This window comes from Heptranchias perlo, chromosome 14 (genome assembly GCF_035084215.1).
Source record: "Heptranchias perlo isolate sHepPer1 chromosome 14, sHepPer1.hap1, whole genome shotgun sequence".
In the NCBI taxonomy this organism is placed as follows: domain Eukaryota; kingdom Metazoa; phylum Chordata; class Chondrichthyes; order Hexanchiformes; family Hexanchidae; genus Heptranchias; species Heptranchias perlo.
Window position 1 is genome coordinate 62,437,635 of NC_090338.1, and position 19,631 is coordinate 62,457,265.

The 19,631-nt window shown below is 47.2% G+C and overlaps 1 protein-coding gene across 1 annotated transcript in view; it reads left to right on the forward strand.

Moving 5' to 3' along the window:
• Nucleotides 1-19,631, forward strand: part of LOC137332578 (slit homolog 3 protein-like) — a 612,265-nt gene that overhangs the window by 401,557 nt on the left and 191,077 nt on the right. The window contains exons 10-11 of the mRNA XM_067996507.1: nucleotides 10,637-10,708; nucleotides 15,112-15,183. Of these exons, the coding sequence (XP_067852608.1) occupies nucleotides 10,637-10,708; nucleotides 15,112-15,183 (144 nt within the window). The remainder of the gene's footprint in view (nucleotides 1-10,636; nucleotides 10,709-15,111; nucleotides 15,184-19,631) is intronic.

A 19,631-nucleotide genomic window follows, 5' to 3' on the forward strand; every position in this document is an offset into this window, starting at 1 on the left:
AAATGGGGTAGAGGAGCAAAGGGATTTAGGGGCACAGATACACAAATCACTAAAAGTAATGACAAAGATTAATAACGCCATAAAAAAAGAAAACCAAGCTCTGGGGTTAATTTCTAGAGGGGTGGAATTAATAAGCAAAGAAGTTATGTTAAACTTGTGTAGAACCTTGGTTAGACCACACTTGGAGTACTGTGCACAGTTCTGGTCTCCACATTATAAAAAGGATACAGAGGCATTGGAGAAGGTGCAAAAAAGATTCACAAGTATGATACCAGAACTGAAAGGATATTCTCATCAGGAAGTGTTGAACAGGCTGGGACACCTTTCTCTAGAAAAGAGAAGGCTGAGGGGTGACCTGATAGAGGTCTTTTAAGATAATGAAAGGATTTGATAGGATAGACGTAGAGATAATTTTTCCACTTGTGGGGGAGTCCAAAACTAGAAGTCATCAATATAAAATAGTCGCTAATAAATCCAATAGGGAATTCAGGAGAAACTTCTTTACCCAGAGAGTGGTTAGAATGTGGAATGCGCTACCACAAGGAGTAGTTGAGGTGAATAGCATAGATGCATTTAAGGGGAAGCTAGATAAACACACGAAGGAGAAAGCAACAGAAAATGTTCCCCTACGCTTATTTGTGTTATTAGCTCCAGTAAATTTCCCATTACTAGATCCAGCAGTGATTCCTCTCTTGTTGGGCTTCTCACATACTGGATAAGAAAGGAGTCATGTACACATTGTAAAAACTCCATCCCCCTTTGCCCTTTACCTACCTCTTCTTGCCAGTTTAGGTAAGAACATAAGGAATAGGAGCAGGAATAGGCCATATGGACCCTTGAGCCTGCTCCGCCATTCAATAAGATCTTGTACCTCATCTCCACGTTCCCGCCCTATCCCTATATCCCTTGATAACCTTAGTGTCTATCGATCTCAGTCTATTTGGGGATAGTTGAACATTTCATAGATTTGCCAACATATTTCTTCCTCCACTTCCTGTCCACTATTAGGTAGTCTGTAGAATATCCCCATTAATGTGTTCAATTGCTTTTTATAGATAAGATGGGCCAGTAGGCCTCTTACTGTGCTGTAGACTCTATGTAACTCTATGAACATAGAGTGATGTGAACAGAGTAATGGGGGACAGAATGTACAGGGTGATGTGGAAGACAAGTATACAGAATGTACAGAGTGACGGGGGAACAAGTATACAAAGTGATGGAGACAGAACGTGCAGAGTGACGGGGGGACAGAGCGTGCAGGGTGACGGGGGATGGAGCGTGCAGATTGACGGGGGGACAAAGCGTGCAGAGTGATGGGGGGACAGAGCGCGTGGAGTGACGGGGGACAGAGCGCACAGAGTGATGGGGAGAGTGTACAGAGTGATAAGAACATAAGAAATAGGAGCAGGAGTAAGCCATATGGCCCCTCGAGCCATCAATAAGAATGACTGATCTTCAACCTCAATTCCACTTTCCCGCCCGATCCCCATATCTCTTGATTCCCTTAGAGTCCAAAAATCTATCGATCTCAGCCTTGAATATACTCAATGACTGAGCATCCACAGCCCTCTGGCGTAGATAACCTCCTCATCCCAGGAATCAATCTAGTGAACCTTCGTTGCACCGCCTCCAATGCAAGTATATCCTTCCTTAGGTAAGGAGACCAAGACTGTACACAGTACACCAGGTGTGTTCTCACCAAAGCCCTGTACAATTGAAGCAAGACTTCCTCACTCTGGTACTCCAACCCCCTTGCAATAACGACCAACATACCATTTGCCTTCCTAATTGCTTGTTGTACCTGTATGTTAACTTTCTGTGTTGAGTGTACAAGGACACCCAGATCCCTCTGAACACCAACATCCAATAGTTTCTCACCATTTAAAAAATATTCTATTTTTCTATTCTTCATACCAAAGTGAAAAACCTCACATTTCCCCACATTATACTCCATCTGCCACCTTCTTAACCTGTCTATATCCTTTTGCAGAGTCTTTGTATCCTCCTCACAGCTTACTTTCCCACCTAGCTTTGTATTGTCAGCATACTTGGATATATTACACTCAGTCCCTTCATCCAAGTCATTAATATAGATTGTAAATAGCTGAGGCCCAAGCACTGGCCCCCCACTAGTAACAGCCTGCCAACCTGAGAATGATCCGTTTATTCCTACCCTCTGTTTTCTGTCTGCTAACCAATCCTCTATCTCTGCTAATATATTGCTCCCAACCCCATGAGCCCTTATCTTGTGTAATAACCTTTTATGTGACATCTTATTGAATGCCTTTTGAAAATCCAAATATACCACATCCACTGGTTCCCCTTATACACACGTTAGTTACATACTAGTTACAAAACTCTAATAGATTTCTCAAACATGATTTCCCTTTCATAAAATCATGTTGAGTCTGCCTAATCATATTATGATTTTCTAAGTGCCCTGTTATCATGTCTTTAATAATGGATTCCAGCATTTTCCCGACAACTGATATCAGGCTAACTGGCCTGTAGTTCCCTGTTTTCTCTCTCCCTCCTTTCTTGAATAGCAGGGTTACATTTTGCTACCTTCCAATCCACTGGGACCATTCTAGAATCGAGGGAATTTTGGAAGATTACAACCAATGCATCCACTATCTCTGCAGCCAGCTCCTTTAGAACCCTCGGATGTAGCCCATCAGGTCCAGGGGATTTGTTAGCTTTTAATCCCATTAATTTCTCCAGTACTTTTTCTTCACTAATTTTAATTACTTTAAGTTCCTCACTCTCATTAGACCCTTGGTTTCCCATTGTTTCTGGTATTTTTTTGTGACTTCGACTGTGAAGACAGATGCAAAATATTTGTTTAATGTCTCAGTCATTTCCTTGTACCCCATTATAATTTCTCCTGTCTCAGCCTCTAAGGGATCCATGTTTACTTTTGCTACTCTCTTCCTTTTTACACACTTGTTTACTCTCATTCTAATTTCTCCCTCTTTATCAATTTTTGGTCATCCTTTGCTGGTTTCTAAAACTCTCCCAATCCTCAGGCTTACTACTCTTCTTGGTAACATTATAAGCCTTTGTTTTAATCTAATACAATCCTTAACTTCTTTAGTTCGTCACAGATGGATCACTTTTCCTGCGGTGTTTTTATTCCTTAATGGAGTGTATATTCATTGAGAATTATGAAATATTTCTTTAAATGTTTGCCATTGCTTATCTACCATCATAACTTTTAATCTATTTTCCCAATCAACCTTAGCCAACTTGCCCCTCATACCTATGGAATTGGCTTTGTTTAAGTTTAAGACTCTAGTTTTGGACATAAGTATGTCACTCTCAAACCAAATGTGAAATTCTATCATATTGTGATCACTCTTTCCCAGATGATCCCTTACTATGAGATTACTAATTAACCCTGTCTCATTACACAAGACAAGATCTAAAATAGCCTGTTCCCTGGTTGGTTCCATGACATATTGTTCTAGGAAACTGTCTCGAATGCATTCCATGAACTCGTCCCATAAACTACTTTTGCCAATTTGATTTGCCCAGTCTATAAGAAGATTAAAGCCCCCCCACAATTATTGCATTACTATTGTTACAATCTCCTCATTTCTTGATTAATACCCTGTCCAACACTATAACTACTGTTAGGGGGCCTGTAAACTACTGCCACCAGGGTTTTCTGCCCCTTGTTATTTCTTATTTCCACCCATACTGAATCTACTTCCTGATCTTCCGAGCCAAAATCCTTTCTCACTACTGTCTTTATCTCATCCTTTATTACTAGGGCTACCCCCCCACCCCCACCACCAACCCAACTTTTCCATTTTGTCTGTCTTTTCTAAAAGTCAAATATCCTGGAATATTTAGTTCCCAACCTTGGTCACCCTGCAATCATGTCTCAGTAATGGCTATTAGATCAAACCCACTTATCTCTATTTGTGCCATTCATCTATCTTGTTACGAATGCTTCATGCATTCAGATAAAGTGCCTTTAATTTTAACTTTTTACTATTTCTCCTTGATTTGACCTTATTCATTGATGCACTATTACTGTTAAACGCCCTGCCCCTTCCTGACACACTCTGCTTATCTTTACCCAAATCACTACACTGCTCTATGGCCTTGACTTTTCTCCTTAGATTTATAAATTTACCCTAAGTTTAAAGCCCTATCTGCAGCTGGACACTGGTCCCAGCCCGGTTTAAGTGGAGCCCCTCCCAACGGAACAGCTCCCTCTTTCCCCAGTACTGGTGTCAGTGCCCCATGAATCGAAACCCTGGTCTCCCACATCACTCTTTGAGCCACGCATTTAACTCTCTGATCTGTTTGACCCTAGGCCAATTTGCTCTTGGCTCAGGTAGTAATCCAGAGATTATTACCTTTGAGGTTCTGTTTTTAATTTGGACCCTAGCTCCTCAAACTCCCTCAGCAGAAGCTTATTCCTCGTCCTGTCTATGTCATTGGTTCCTATGTGGACCATGACAACTGGATCCTCCCCCTCATGCTCCAAGTTCTTTTCCAGCCACGAGGAAATGTCCTTAACCCTGGCACCGGGCAGGTAACACAGCCTTTGGACTCCCAGTCGCAACTGCAGAGAACAGTGTCTATCCCCCTGACTATACTATCCCCTAACACTACCACATTCCTTTTTACTCCCCCTGCTTAAATGGCCTCCTGAGCCACGGTGCCATGGTCAGTTTGCTCATCCTCCCTGCAGCCTTTGTTCTCATCCACACAGGTAGCAAGCGCCTCGTACTTGTGTGTCAAGGGCAAAGACTGAGGCTCCTCCATCACTGTATCCTGGGTCCCCATACCTGCCTGACTCAGTCACATCCTCCTGTCACTGACCACTAACCAAATCTAAACCACTACCTAACCTCAGGGGTGTGACTGCCTCCTGGATCAAAGTGTCCAGGTAACTCTCCCCCTCCCTGATGCATCGCAATGTCTGCAGCGCTGAGCCGAAGTTCCTCGAGTTGCAGATACTTACAGCAGATGTGATTGCCTGGGATCGCGCTGCTCTCCACAAACTCCCACATACTGCAGTTACAGCACCACCTGCAACACCATCTCTATCTAACCTGGTTTTATAGATTTAATGAGTTAAAATTTTTATTCACTTGATATTTTTAGTTTTATTAACTAATTAATTGATCTAATTTAAGTTATTGTTTAATAACATAATAGTTATAGTTTCCCAGCTCTTAGTTTAAACCACTGCCGTAGCTTAGAGGCACAAAAACCAGTAATGCTCACCAATCACCTACATGCTGTCTTGTGAGGTCACTCCTTGATTATATTTCTCTCTCTCTCTCTCTCTCTCTCGGCCCTCCATTCACTCACTCTCTCTCTCTCTCTCTCTCTCTCGGCCCTCCATTCACTCTCTCTCTCTCTCTCTCTCTCGGCCCTCCATTCACTCTCTCTCTCTCTCTCTCTCTCTCGGCCCTCCATTCACTCACTCTCTCTCTCTCTCTCTCGGCCCTCCATTCACTCTCTCTCTCTCTCTCTCTCGGCCCTCCATTCACTCTCTCTCTCTCTCTCTCTCTCTCTCTCGGCCCTCCATTCACTCACTCTCTCTCTCTCTCTCTCGGCCCTCCATTCACTCTCTCTCTCTCTCTCTCTCTCTCGGCCCTCCATTCACTCACTCTCTCTCTCTCTCTCGGCCCTCCATTCACTCTCTCTCTCTCTCTCTCTCTCGGCCCTCCATTCACTCACTCTCTCTCTCTCTCTCTCGGCCCTCCATTCACTCACTCACTCTCTCTCTCTCTCTCTCTCGGCCCTCCATTCACTCTCTCTCTCTCTCTCTCTCGGCCCTCCATTCACTCTCTCTCTCTCTCTCTCTCTCTCTCTCTCTCGGCCCTCCATTCACTCACTCTCTCTCTCTCTCTCTCGGCCCTCCATTCACTCTCTCTCTCTCTCTCTCTCTCTCGGCCCTCCATTCACTCTCTCTCTCTCTCTCTCTCTCGGCCCTCCATTCACTCTCTCTCTCTCTCTCTCTCTCTCGGCCCTCCATTCACTCACTCTCTCTCTCTCTCTCTCGGCCCTCCATTCACTCTCTCTCTCTCTCTCTCTCTCTCGGCCCTCCATTCACTCTCTCTCTCTCTCTCTCTCTCGGCCCTCCATTCACTCTCTCTCTCTCTCTCTCTCTCTCGGCCCTCCATTCACTCACTCTCTCTCTCTCTCTCTCGGCCCTCCATTCACTCTCTCTCTCTCTCTCTCTCGGCCCTCCATTCACTCTCTCTCTCTCTCTCTCTCTCTCTCTCGGCCCTCCATTCACTCACTCTCTCTCTCTCTCTCTCTCGGCCCTCCATTCACTCTCTCTCTCTCTCTCTCTCGGCCCTCCATTCACTCTCTCTCTCTCTCTCTCTCTCTCTCTCGGCCCTCCATTCACTCTCTCTCTCTCTCTCTCTCTCTCGGCCCTCCATTCACTCACTCTCTCTCTCTCTCTCTCGGCCCTCCATTCACTCTCTCTCTCTCTCTCTCTCGGCCCTCCATTCACTCTCTCTCTCTCTCTCTCTCTCTCTCTCGGCCCTCCATTCACTCACTCTCTCTCTCTCTCTCTCGGCCCTCCATTCACTCTCTCTCTCTCTCTCTCTCTCGGCCCTCCATTCACTCACTCTCTCTCTCTCTCTCGGCCCTCCATTCACTCTCTCTCTCTCTCTCTCTCTCGGCCCTCCATTCACTCTCTCTCTCTCTCTCTCTCTCGGCCCTCCATTCACTCACTCTCTCTCTCTCTCTCTCGGCCCTCCATTCACTCTCTCTCTCTCTCTCTCTCTCGGCCCTCCACTCACTCTCTCTCTCTCTCTCTCTCGGCCCTCCATTCACTCTCTCTCTCTCTCTCTCTCGGCCCTCCACTCACTCTCTCTCTCTCTCTCTCTCTCGGCCCTCCACTCACTCTCTCTCTCTCTCTCTCTCTCTCTCGGCCCTCCACTCACTCTCTCTCTCTCTCTCTCTCTCTCGGCCCTCCACTCACTCTCTCTCTCTCTCTCTCTCTCTCTCTCTCGGCCCTCCACTCACTCTCTCTCTCTCTCTCTCTCTCGGCCCTCCACTCTCTCTCTCTCTCTCTCTCTCGGCCCTCCATTCACTCTCTCTCTCTCTCTCTCTCTCGGCCCTCCACTCACTCTCTCTCTCTCTCTCTCTCTCGGCCCTCCACTCTCTCTCTCTCTCTCTCTCGGCCCTCCATTCACTCTCTCTCTCTCTCTCTCTCTCGGCCCTCCACTCACTCTCTCTCTCTCTCTCTCTCTCTCGGCCCTCCACTCACTCTCTCTCACTCTCTCTCTCTCTCGGCCCTCCACTCACTCTCTCTCTCTCTCTCTCTCTCGGCCCTCCACTCACTCTCTCTCTCTCTCTCGGCCCTCCACTCAATCTCTCTCTCTCTCTCGGCCCTCCACTCACTCTCTCTCTCTCTCTCGGCCCTCCACTCACTCTCTCTCTCTCTCTCTCGGCCCTCCACTCACTCTCTCTCTCGGCCCTCCACTCACTCTCTCTCTCTCTCTCTCTCTCTCAGCCCTCCACTCACTCTCTCTCTCTCGGCCCTCCACTCACTCTCTCTCTCTCTCTCTCTCTCGGCCCTCCACTCACTCTCTCTCTCTCTCTCTCTCTCGGCTGCTCTTTTAGACCCAGCTGCTGGGGTGGGGGGGGGGGGGGTGTTCCCGGCCGCTGGGTGGGGATTCCTGTCCTTTCTCTGAGCTTACGCTCTCTACGCTGTTCCTTTATACCGGGGGGCCACTGGGGGGGATTCCAGCGCTTTCTCATGTGGATGAGGGTATACAGATGTACAGAGTGGTGGGACAGAGTGTACAGAGTGATGGGGGACAGAGTGTACAGAGTGATGGGGGACAGAGTGTACAGAGTGATGGGGGACAGAGTGTACAGAGTGATGGGGGACAGAGTGTACAGAGTGATGGGGGACAGAGTGTACAGAGTGATGGGGGACAGAGTGATGGGGGACAGAGTGATGGGGGACAGAGTGATGGGGGACAGAGTGATGGGGGACAGAGTGTACAGAGTGATGGGGGACAGAGTATACAGAGTGATGGGGAAGAGAGTGTACAGAGTGATGGGGGACAGAGTGTACAGAGTGATGGGGGACAGAGTGATGGGGGACAGAGTGATGGGGGACAGAGTGATGGGGGACAGAGTGATGGGGGACAGAGTGATGGGGGACAGAGTGATGGGGACAGAGTGATGGGGGACAGAGTGATGGGGACAGAGTGTACAGAGTGATGGGGGACAGAGTATACAGAGTGATGGGGAAGAGAGTGTACAGAGTGATGGGGAAGAGAGTGTGCAGGGTGATGGGGAAGAGAGTGTAGAGAGTGATGGGGGACCAGAGTGATGGGGGACCAGAGTGTACAGAGTGATGGGGGACCAGAGTGTACAGAGTGACGGGGACAGAGTGTACAGGGTGACGGGGACAGAGTGTACAGAGTGACGGGGACAGAGTGTACAGAGTGACGGGGGACAGAGTGTACAGAGTGACGGGGGACAGAGTGTACAGAGTGACGGGGACAGAGTGTACAGGGTGACGGGGACAGAGTGTACAGAGTGACGGGGACAGAGTGTACAGAGTGACGGGGGACAGATTGTACAGAGTGACGGGGGACAGAGTGTACAGAGTGACGGGGGACAGAGCGAACAGAGCGACGGGGGACAGAGTGTACAGAGTGACGGGGGACAGAGTGTACAGAGTGACGGGGGACAGAGTGTACAGAGTGATGGGGGACAGAGTATACAGAGTGATGGGGAAGAGAGTGTACAGAGTGATGGGGAAGAGAGTGTGCAGGGTGATGGGGAAGAGAGTGTAGAGAGTGATGGGGGACCAGAGTGATGGGGGACCAGAGTGTACAGAGTGATGGGGGACCAGAGTGTACAGAGTGACGGGGACAGAGTGTACAGGGTGACGGGGACAGAGTGTACAGAGTGACGGGGACAGAGTGTACAGAGTGACGGGGGACAGAGTGTACAGAGTGACGGGGGACAGAGTGTACAGAGTGACGGGGACAGAGTGTACAGGGTGACGGGGACAGAGTGTACAGAGTGACGGGGACAGAGTGTACAGAGTGACGGGGGACAGATTGTACAGAGTGACGGGGGACAGAGTGTACAGAGTGACGGGGGACAGAGCGAACAGAGCGACGGGGGACAGAGTGTACAGAGTGACGGGGGACAGAGTGTACAGAGTGACGGGGGACAGAGTGTACAGAGTGATGGGGGACAGAGTGTACAGAGTGATGGGGGACAGAGTGTACAGAGTGATGGGGGACAGAGTGTACAGAGTGATGGGGGACAGAGTGTACAGAGTGATGGGGGACAGAGTGTACAGAGTGACGGGGACAGAGTGTACAGAGTGATGGGGGACAGAGTGTACAGAGTGATGGGGGACAGAGTGTACAGAGTGATGGGGGACAGAGTGTACAGAGTGATGGGGGACAGAGTGATGGGGGACAGAGTGATGGGGGACAGAGTGATGGGGGACAGAGTGATGGGGGACAGAGTGATGGGGGACAGAGTGATGGGGGACAGAGTGATGGGGGACAGAGTGATGGGGGACAGAGTGATGGGGGACAGAGTGATGGGGGACAGAGTGATGGGGGACAGAGTGATGGGGGACAGAGTGATGGGGGACAGAGTGATGGGGGACAGAGTGATGGGGGACAGAGTGATGGGGACAGAGTGATGGGGGACAGAGTGTACAGAGTGATGGGGAAGAGAGTGTACAGAGTGATGGGGAAGAGAGTGTACAGAGTGATGGGGAAGAGAGTGTAGAGAGTGATGGGGGACCAGAGTGTACAGAGTGATGGGGGACCAGAGTGTAGAGAGTGATGGGGGACCAGAGTGTACAGAGTGACGGGGACAGAGTGTACAGAGTGACGGGGACAGAGTGTACAGGGTGACGGGGACAGAGTGTACAGAGTGACGGGGACAGAGTGTACAGAGTGACGGGGGACAGAGTGTACAGAGTGACGGGGACAGAGTGTACAGAGTGACGGGGGACAGATTGTACAGAGTGACGGGGGACAGAGTGTACAGAGTGACGGGGGACAGAGCGAACAGAGCGACGGGGGACAGAGTGTACAGAGTGACGGGGACAGAGTGTACAGAGTGACGGGGACAGAGTGTACAGAGTGACGGGGGACAGAGTGTACAGAGTGACGGGGGACAGAGTGTACAGAGTGACGGGGGACAGAGTGTACAGGGTGACGGGGACAGAGTGTACAGGGTGACGGGGACAGAGTGTACAGAGTGACGGGGACAGAGTGTACAGAGTGACGGGGGCAGAGTGTACAGAGTGACGGGGGACAGAGTGTACAGAGTGACGGGGGACAGAGTGTACAGAGTGACGGGGGACAGAGTGTACAGAGTGATGGGGGACCAGAGTGTACAGAGTGACGGGGGACAGAGTGTACAGAGTGATGGGACGTAGGCATTGCTCTCAGACCTTCTGTACCTTCCCCGTGTGCTTCCCTCCCTTCCCAGAGCCACTGTCTGGCTGCCCTCAATGTCGCTATGATCTGATTGGTGTGGTTGCCTGAACTGCCCCGAGTCATTTATTATATTTTTGCTCCAGGGACTGCCGGAAAATTATTAACAAGTGTTGTAGCCTTTAACTGAAACGTTAAGTTCCATTCTTCTTGTTGCTCTGCAGACGCCTGGAACAAAATTTGATCAAGACTGTGGGAGCCGGAGCCTTCACCCAATACAAAAAACTCAAGCGCATGTAAGTAAACGAGAGAGTTATCAAAATCAGGTTTGCAGGAACATTGATTGACTCCATAATCACAGCGGTTACACATTCACCACGCACACGCTGCTTCCCCCTTTTAGCCTTTCAAGCGCCCTAGCGGAGCTTGTCTAGACTGCAACTGCAAGCTCTAGGAAAGTGACTGATGTCGAGGGAGAATAGATGAAGACATCAGTGGGAGAGCTGGGTGAGCATGCTTAGAGGGGCAGTGCTGTCATGTGGTGCCCTAGACTTTATGGGAAGGAATTCTCATCGGGGAGAAGGAATGTCCATCCAAGTTGAATCAAGATAAAGCTCCAAAGGTTCTGATGGGTCGTGCTGCTCCCTATACCAGTTGTGAGGAGATCCTTGTTGCTGCGATCTGCTTCACAAGGGCTCAAATCCATGCTCGTCAGTTGTCTAATGACCAACCGGTGACTGTTCTCCCTGTGGGGGAGGTAAGTGGGTCTCTTTGAGGTTGAAATGGCTACAAAGTGGTCATGGAAGTTGGGAGCCAAGTCCACCATTCACGATATACTTGGTAAATCAATACCTAAGCCAAAGAGGTCTGCAATACCTCCAGGCACTGTTGATGAATGACTAACCAGTCTGGTTTGCCAACTGAACCTAGAGAGGTGGACATGTCACTAGGTGCTGGGATTCTTTCCACTTGGCTCCAGATAACACTGCAAGCCAGTGCCTAACAAGTAGGATGGTCAATGCTGGACAAGCAGTGAGAAGCTTACCAGTGTTCCATGCTGGTTAAACTCCATCCTCTCTCTATATCTGCTCCTCTCTTTCTCTATTATCCCTGTTCTTTTTCAATCTGTCCCTTCTCGTTCTCTATCTGCACTTCCTCTTCTTCTATCTGTCTCTTCTCTCTCTGTCTGTCCCCTTTGTTTCTCTATCTGCCCCTTCTCTTTCTCTCTTTCTTTACTTTCTGCCCCTTTTTATCTGCCTTTTCTCTTTCACATGCCCTTTCTGTTTCCCAATCTATCTTTTCTCTATCTGTTCCCTCTCTTTCTTTTAGAAATGCCTGTAGCAGCACAAATTCTGCGCGTTATTTTTTGGCCTGTTGGTAGAAGCAGCAAACAAATAGTCTCCACCCCTTCAGTGCAGCCCTTCTGCACTGAAGAATTGGGGGGAAAAAATGTAACTGAGGTAAAAGCCAGATGCCCCTTTTACACAATCTCCGATCTGAAGGGGAAGCCCAGTTTCCAGGATCGATGTTCTTTCCACCCAGTGGAATCTCCAGCAAATGACGCGGGAGGAACTATAATGTCATTCCCACGTGCTACTTAAGAGTGTGCTGGCCATGCCGGATAGACCCTGGGAAATGTGTGTCAGTGCAAAGGGGGTGAGACCCAGAGTTATAGGGCTCCACTCCTATTGTCCTCCAAATAATGCAGACGGGGGTCTAGGGAGAGGAAAATCAAACATTGAACGTTTAGAATAATGAACAAAGAATAGTCACTTGGATATGGCAGCGAGTGACTGTGGGACCACAGCCCACCACCGGCCTCTAGTTTGATTAGAGGAGGGGAGAATATTGGAAGCCGGAGGAAGCTGTGGGTGGGAAAGTTGGATCCGTAATAAACTGGCAAAGGTGAGAAGCCAAGCACTCTTCACTGTGACACGATGGGGTTGCAGTTCCCCGAGGGGTTGTCTCGATCGTCCGCTGTAACTGTGGCAGACGATCTCCGGAAACCCCGGAGAAACGATGCAAATCCCCCGGAGAACCCCCATGGAAATTCTACATCAATATATTTGCCTCCAACTGCCAGAGTCGTTGTTGATGTTTATCATCTGCAGTGAGGTGCGAATATTTTTAGATGCATCTTACTTTAAATTTCACTATGTGAGTATTAATGTACAAACACTTAGCACGCTTGTGAAATTCCTTTTTTTAACTGAGGAGCAAACCCACTTGTTTTAAAAAGGCCAGTAAAATGGCAGACTGAGGAGTTTCATACCAGGCATTTATATAGCAATATCTCCACCGCAAAAATTCAAGGCCAGCGCAGTCTCCAGAAATGTCCAGATGCTAAATAAATGGAAGTAGATCGGTATACTTGACATGACAGTTTATATTTGATGTGTGAGGGTACAAGACTGCGAGTTAGGTACAGCACGAGGGTCTGACAACAGATATTGATCACGTAGTCAGTAATTGGGATCCTTTTCCTAGCATTTCATTTAGAATGTCAATGAACAGATTGAGAAAAAGAAGTGTGAGGGAACTGGGACGAGAGAATAATCATGGAGCTGTGGGATGTTGAATTCATTCCGCTGGTGGTTTTTTTAATAACACTCTCATAGCTTCACCAGCCAGTAATGATCAGATCTTTCGAACTGCTGGAGTAATTTCTCAATTAAGTATCTTCTTAACACATCTGATAAAATAGTAATAATAATAATTAGGGTCCTAAGTATAATTAATGTAAGCAGCTGGCATCTTGCTCCCAGTGGGCACACAAGCACAGCATCTGACTGCTTTCAGGTTCAGTGCTCATTAATGTTCTCATCCAGAGAAAGTCTTATGCTTTTCTCTGGTTGTGACTCAGATCAGGCCAGGGATGCCAGGCTAACTGTAGGAGGAAACCCTACAATACTTCTGGCCTGCAGCATGCCTGAAGTGTTAGTTTTGCAGTCGTTGAAAAATGAGGGCATTACCGTGGGAGTAACTTTCACCTTCATCGCCTGGGCGATAATCTGGCGGGGTGGGTCGCCCACCCATTGTAGAACCCGCCCACTTTATACCCGATTGAAACCGACGGGGTGAAAATCGGACGGGTTCTATAATGGGCGGGTGATCCACTCTGCCAGATTACCATGTGTGCAGTGGAAATGAAAATTTACCCAATTAGGGTTTTTTTTGCCATTTTTTCTTCCCTCCTCTGCTGTAGATCCTGAGGTAGATCTTAACTTTGTGCGACAGGATAAAACGGGTGATAGCAAGTCGGCAGCCCATTCTACATCTCTCCCGATTTTTATTTCCACTGAAGTTTTTATTTCCACTGAAGCCAATGGAAATACAAATCGGGAAAGATGTATAAAACGGGCTGCCGACTCGCTATCACCCGTTCTACACTATTGCACAAAGTTAAGATCAACTCCCTTGACTCCTAACCTTTGTAAGGCTTTCTGGGTACTGGAGGCTGTACAATACCTCAACCTGGAATGAATGGGAAATTTCTCAATCTGTGCTTTCTTATGTCCTGATGAACTCAGTGTCAGAGGATTAAAGGGAAGCTTTCATAGTATAATTATGTTTACCCCTTTTCTTGCCAATTGTCTCCCTTCACCAGTTCCTCTGAAGGTGTTGATTCCCGATTTGGATTCAGTTCAATGGTTGCCGGGTGCTGGTCTGTAACTCACTCAAGCATCAGTTATTCATAAATAAACCCAGATTCTTTATTTATTAATTCATGGGATGTGGGTGTCGCTGGCAAGGCGACATTTATTGCCCATCCATAGTTGGCCTGAGGTGGGCGGTGGGCCTTCTTCTTGAACCGCTAGCAACGGTTTGATACAACTGAGTGGCTTGATAGGCCACTACAGAGGGCAGCTAAGAGTCAACCACATTGGTTTTGGACTGGAGTCACATAGAGGCCAGACCGGCCTATATTCTCTACCTAGAGGGTTTGGATGCTGAGTCGTTGAATATATTCATGGTTGAGATAGATAGATTTTTGGACTCGAGGGGAATCAAGGGATATGGGGATCGGGCAGGAAAGTGGAGTTGAGGTCGAAGATCAGCCATGATCTTATTGAATGGAGGAGCAGGCTCGAGGGGCCGTATGGCCCATTCCTGCTCCTATTTCTTATGTTCTTAACAGGCTTCCCTTCCTACAGGACATTAGAGAACCAGTTGGGCTTTTTACAACAATCCTTCAGCTTCATGGTTACTTTTACTGATAAACTGAATTTAAATTCTCAAACTGCCATGGTGGTATTGAACTCACCTTCTCCGGATTACTAGTCCAGTAACATAACTATTACACTACCATACCCCTCTTAGTAAGCTTTTCAACTGTAGATGGCATGATAGTTGAGCCTGATCCTGTTCTCATGGGGCATTCATGCATGCATACACTCCTCATTTGTTTTCCTTCCTTTCCATAAGCCCCCCTCCTGCCACCACCACAATCTATTCATTAGTTAAGGAGATAGACCATTGGACCTGGCGTTCATGAGGTCCCAGAAGCCCCATTGACCTCACATTATCAATTCGCATTTCCAGAAATTTGTGGCGCAAAAATATCACGATTTGAAGGGTAAGGAGAAAAATTGAATTCACAGTGTTTGCTGCGAGATGCTGCACTCCAGCAACTTCTGGGCCAAAGTTTTTTTTAGCATTGAAATTTGGTTCTAATGCCTCTTGTTTTTTTTCCCTTCAGAGACCTGAGTAAGAACCAGATCTCGGAGATTGCAGCCAATGCATTTCAAGGACTGCGATCACTCACCTCGCTGTAAGTATGGAGTTTAACAAGGAAATTCTTCATGAAACGTGTTCATGATTTTTTCCTTGTCACTAGAAATCAAAAGAAACAATTGATGGCCCTTGTACCAATCTTCCTTTTGTTCTGCATTTCTTTCTCTCTCTCTTGTGCTTTCTTTTTCTGTTGCTTTCAGACAATTTTTATAAACATTTTTGATTGCAGACAAGTTTTTGTATTAGTTTGGAAGGGTTACTGAGCCTGACAGTGTGAAGGAGTTAAAGTAACACATACAATTGATATTGAATCATTCCAGACCTAATGTCTAATGTTGTTAATTCAGCTCCCTCACACTGTCAGGTTCAGTAACTCCTCCCAGCCAGCACCCTGTGTTACTGACTATATCTTTTCTAATGTTGATCCAGCTCCCTCACACTGTCAGGTTTAGTAACTCCTTCCAGTCAGTTCAATTTCACCTGTTTGAAAGTATTGATTCTGGTAGAAGAGAACGACAGCATTCCCTGTGAGACTTGCAATTTACTGAGTCCTCAGTCAGTTAAGTAGTAAGGCTGCTGAGTTTACATTTTGCCCATAAGATCAGTAGAAGATTCTGGTCTCCAAATTAGCGGATCAGCTTAATATAGAGTGGAATTAGAGTCAGTGTCTTCTTAAAAACAAAACTGATGTCCAGTGGTACCTTCAAAGCTTTTCAGGTGCATTACGCAGGCTAATGAAACTCTTACTGATATGCCTCGAGCATTTGTGACATTGAAGGACCACACAGATAGGGGATCTGGTTAACCCATAAATTGACTTTTAAGCTTTAAACCAAATACAGGCTTTGAAATAAGTGGTTGATACTAACTCTGTTACATTGTGCTTGTGGTGCAACTATATATATGTATGTGCACAAGCAATAAAAAAAACAACAAATTTTTCGATATATCTTTCCATTATGTGCTTGAGTCCTTTTCATGGTGACTCTTTTCTTGTTACTGCTTTTCAATCCCCTCTCATTCCTCATCTCTCAGTTTCTGTGTGGTATCACTCCCCACAGTGCTAAATCCTCCTTTTCCTTTTCCAATCAAACTCAGCAGCAGTTTGAACTCCTTGGGCCCTCCAGGATTGAAACCAGACGGCTGCAAGGTCTCCGTGGTTTGGGTTGAAACGGGCATCACGTTGCACAAATCAGCCAACTGCATTGTTAGAAGTTAGGTTCTCTTTCCAAAAATAATAGATTATGCTCTTATATTGCGGATATCTGGAGAGATTGACTTCACAATTTATTACACTGAGCTGCCTGGTCCGTGAAAACAGCTGCTAAGCAAAAAAAGCTGTTGAACTTCACAACCCATGCAAGACTTAAAGATTCACAGATAACTGACAGGATTTCCAAAGGGGCAGCTTTCAATGGTCATTCAGCACTTCAATATTGGCATTCTCAGCCAACTGAATAAGGCATTGATTAGCAGAATGAGCAGTTCAGTAAATGGCTCTATACAGGAAAGGTCAATAGAATGTGCAGTACACCATAAAGGAAAGGTCTATAGAATGAACAGTACACCAAAAAGGAAAGGTCTACAGAATGAACAGTACACCATAAAGGAAAGGTCAACAGAATGAACAGTACACCATACAGGAAAGGTCTATAGAGTGAACAGTACACCATACAGGAAAGGTCTATAGAATGAACAGTACACCAGACAGGAAAGGTCTATCGAGTGAACAGTACACCAAAAAGGAAAGGTCTATAGAATGAACAGTACACCAAAAAGGAAAGGTCCATCGAGTGAACAATACACCATACAGGAAAGCTCCATGGAGTGAACAATACACCATACAGGAAAGCTCCATCGAATGAACAGTACACCATACAGGAAAGCTCCATCGAGTGAACAGTACACCATACAGGAAAGCTCCATCGAGTGAACAGTACACCATACAGGAAAGCTCTATCGAGTGAACAGTACACCATACAGGAAAGCTCCATCGAATGAACAATACACCAGACAGGAAAGCTCCATCGAATGAACAGTACACCATACAGGAAAGGTCTATAGAATGAACAGTACACCAGACAGGAAAGGTCTATAGAATGAACAGTACACCAAACAGGAAAGGTCTATAGAATGAAAAGTATACCACAAAGAAGTATTCAATGCATTGTACAGTGTGCTGCATTTGGAGGTGCAGGAAATATCTAGGATCATGCACTGAAGAGGCAGAAATACACCAGACCAGTGTACTGGGAGGTGCAGAGACTGTAGAATGTTGTACTGGGAGGTGCAGAGACTGTAGAATGTTGTACTGGTAGGTGCAGAGACTGTAGAATGTTGTACTGGGAGGTGCAGGGAATGTGGAAACTTTAACTGTGAGATGCAGAGACTGGAGAACGTTGCACTGGGATTTGCAGAGACTGTAGAATGTTGTACTGGGAGGTGTAGAGACTGTAGAATGTTGCACTGGGATGTGCAGAGCCTATAGAATGATCTACTGGGAGCTGCAGAGACTGCAGAATGTCATACTGGGAGGTGCAGAGGATGTAGAATGTTGCATTGGGAGGTGCAGAGAATGTGGAATGTTGTGCTGGGAGGTGCAGAGAATGTAGAATGTTGTACTGGGAGGTGCAGAGACTGTAGAATGTTGTACTGGGAGGTGCAGAGACTGCAGAATGTTGTACTGGGAGGTGCAGAGACTGTAGAATGTTGTACTGGGAGGTGCAGAGACTGCAGAATGTTGTACTGGGAGGTGCAGAGACTGTAGAATGTTGAACTGGGAGGTGCAGAGACTGTAGAATGTTGTACTGGGAGGTGCAGAGATTGCAGAATGTTGTACTGGGAGGTGCAGAGACTGTAGAATGTTGCACTGGGAGGTGCAGAGACTGTAGAATGTTGTGCTGTGAGGTGCAGAGACTGTAGAATGTTGTACTGGGAGGTGCAGAGACTGCAGAATGTTGTACTGGGAGGTGCAGAGACTGTAGAATGTTGAACTGGGTGGTGCAGAGACTGTAGAATGTCATACTGGGAGGTGCACAGACTGTAGAATGTTGTACTGGGAGGTGCAGAGACTGTAGAATGTTGTGCTGTGAGATGCAGAGACTGTAGAATGTTGTACTGGGAGGTGCAGAGACTGTAGAATGTTGTACTGGGAGGTGCAGAGACTGTAGAATGTTGTACTGGGAGGTGCAGAGACTGTAGAATGTTGTATTGGGAGGTGCAGAGAATGTAGAATGTTGTACTGGGAGGTGCAGAGACTGTAGAATGTTGTATTGGGAGGTGCAGAGAATGTAGAATGTTGTACTGGGAGGTGCAGAGACTGTAGAATGTTGTATTGGGAGGTGCAGAGAATGTAGAATGTTGTACTGGGAGGTGCAGAGACTGCAGAATGTTGTACTGGGAGGTGCAGAGACTGTAGAATGTTGAACTGGGAGGTGCAGAAACTGTAGAATGTCATACTGGGAGGTGCACAGACTGTAGAATGTTGTGCTGTGAGGTGCAGAGACTGCAGAATGTTGTACTGGGAGGTGCAGAGACTGCAGAATGTTGTACTGGGAGGTGCAGAGACTGTAGAATGTTGTATTGGGAGGTGCAGAGAATGTAGAATGTTGTATTGGGAGGTGCAGAGAATGTAGAATGTTGTACTGGGAGGTGCAGAGACTGCAGAATGTTGTACTGGGAGGTGCAGAGACGGCAGAATGTTGTATTGGGAGGTGCAGAGAATGTAGAATGTTGTACTGGGAGGTGCAGAGACTGCAGAATGTTGTACTGGGAGGTGCAGAGACTGTAGAATGTTGTGCTGGGAGGTGCACAGACTGTAGAATGTTGTACTGGGAGGTGCAGAGACTGTAGAATGTTGTGCTGGGAGGTGCAGAGACTGTAGAATGTTGTGCTGTGAGGTGCAGAGACTGTAGAATGTTGTACTGGGAGGTGCAGAGACTGCAGAATATTGAACTGGGAGGTGCAGAGACTGTAGAATGTCATACTGGGAGGTGCACACACTGTAGAATGATGTACTGGGAGGTGCACAGACTGTAGATTGTTGTACTGGGTGGTGCAGAGACTGTAGAATATTGAACTGGGAGGTGCAGAGACTGTAGAATGTCATACTGGGAGGTGCACACACTGTAGAATGATGTACTGGGAGGTGCACAGACTGTAGATTGTTGTACTGGGAGGTGCAGAGACTGCAGAATATTGTGCTGGGAGGTGCAGAAACTGTAGAATGTTGTACTGGGAGGTGCAGAGACTGTGGAATGTTGTGCTGGGAGGTGTACAGACTGTAGAATGTTGCACTGGGAGGTGCAGAGACTGTAGAATGTTGTGCTGGGAGGTGCAGAGACTGTAGAATGTTGTACTGGGAGGCGCAGAGACTGTAGAATGATGTACTGGGAGGTGCACAGACTGTAGAATGTTGTGCTGGGAGGCGCACAGACTGTAGAATGTTGCACTGGGAGGTGCACAGACTGTAGAATGTTGTGCTGG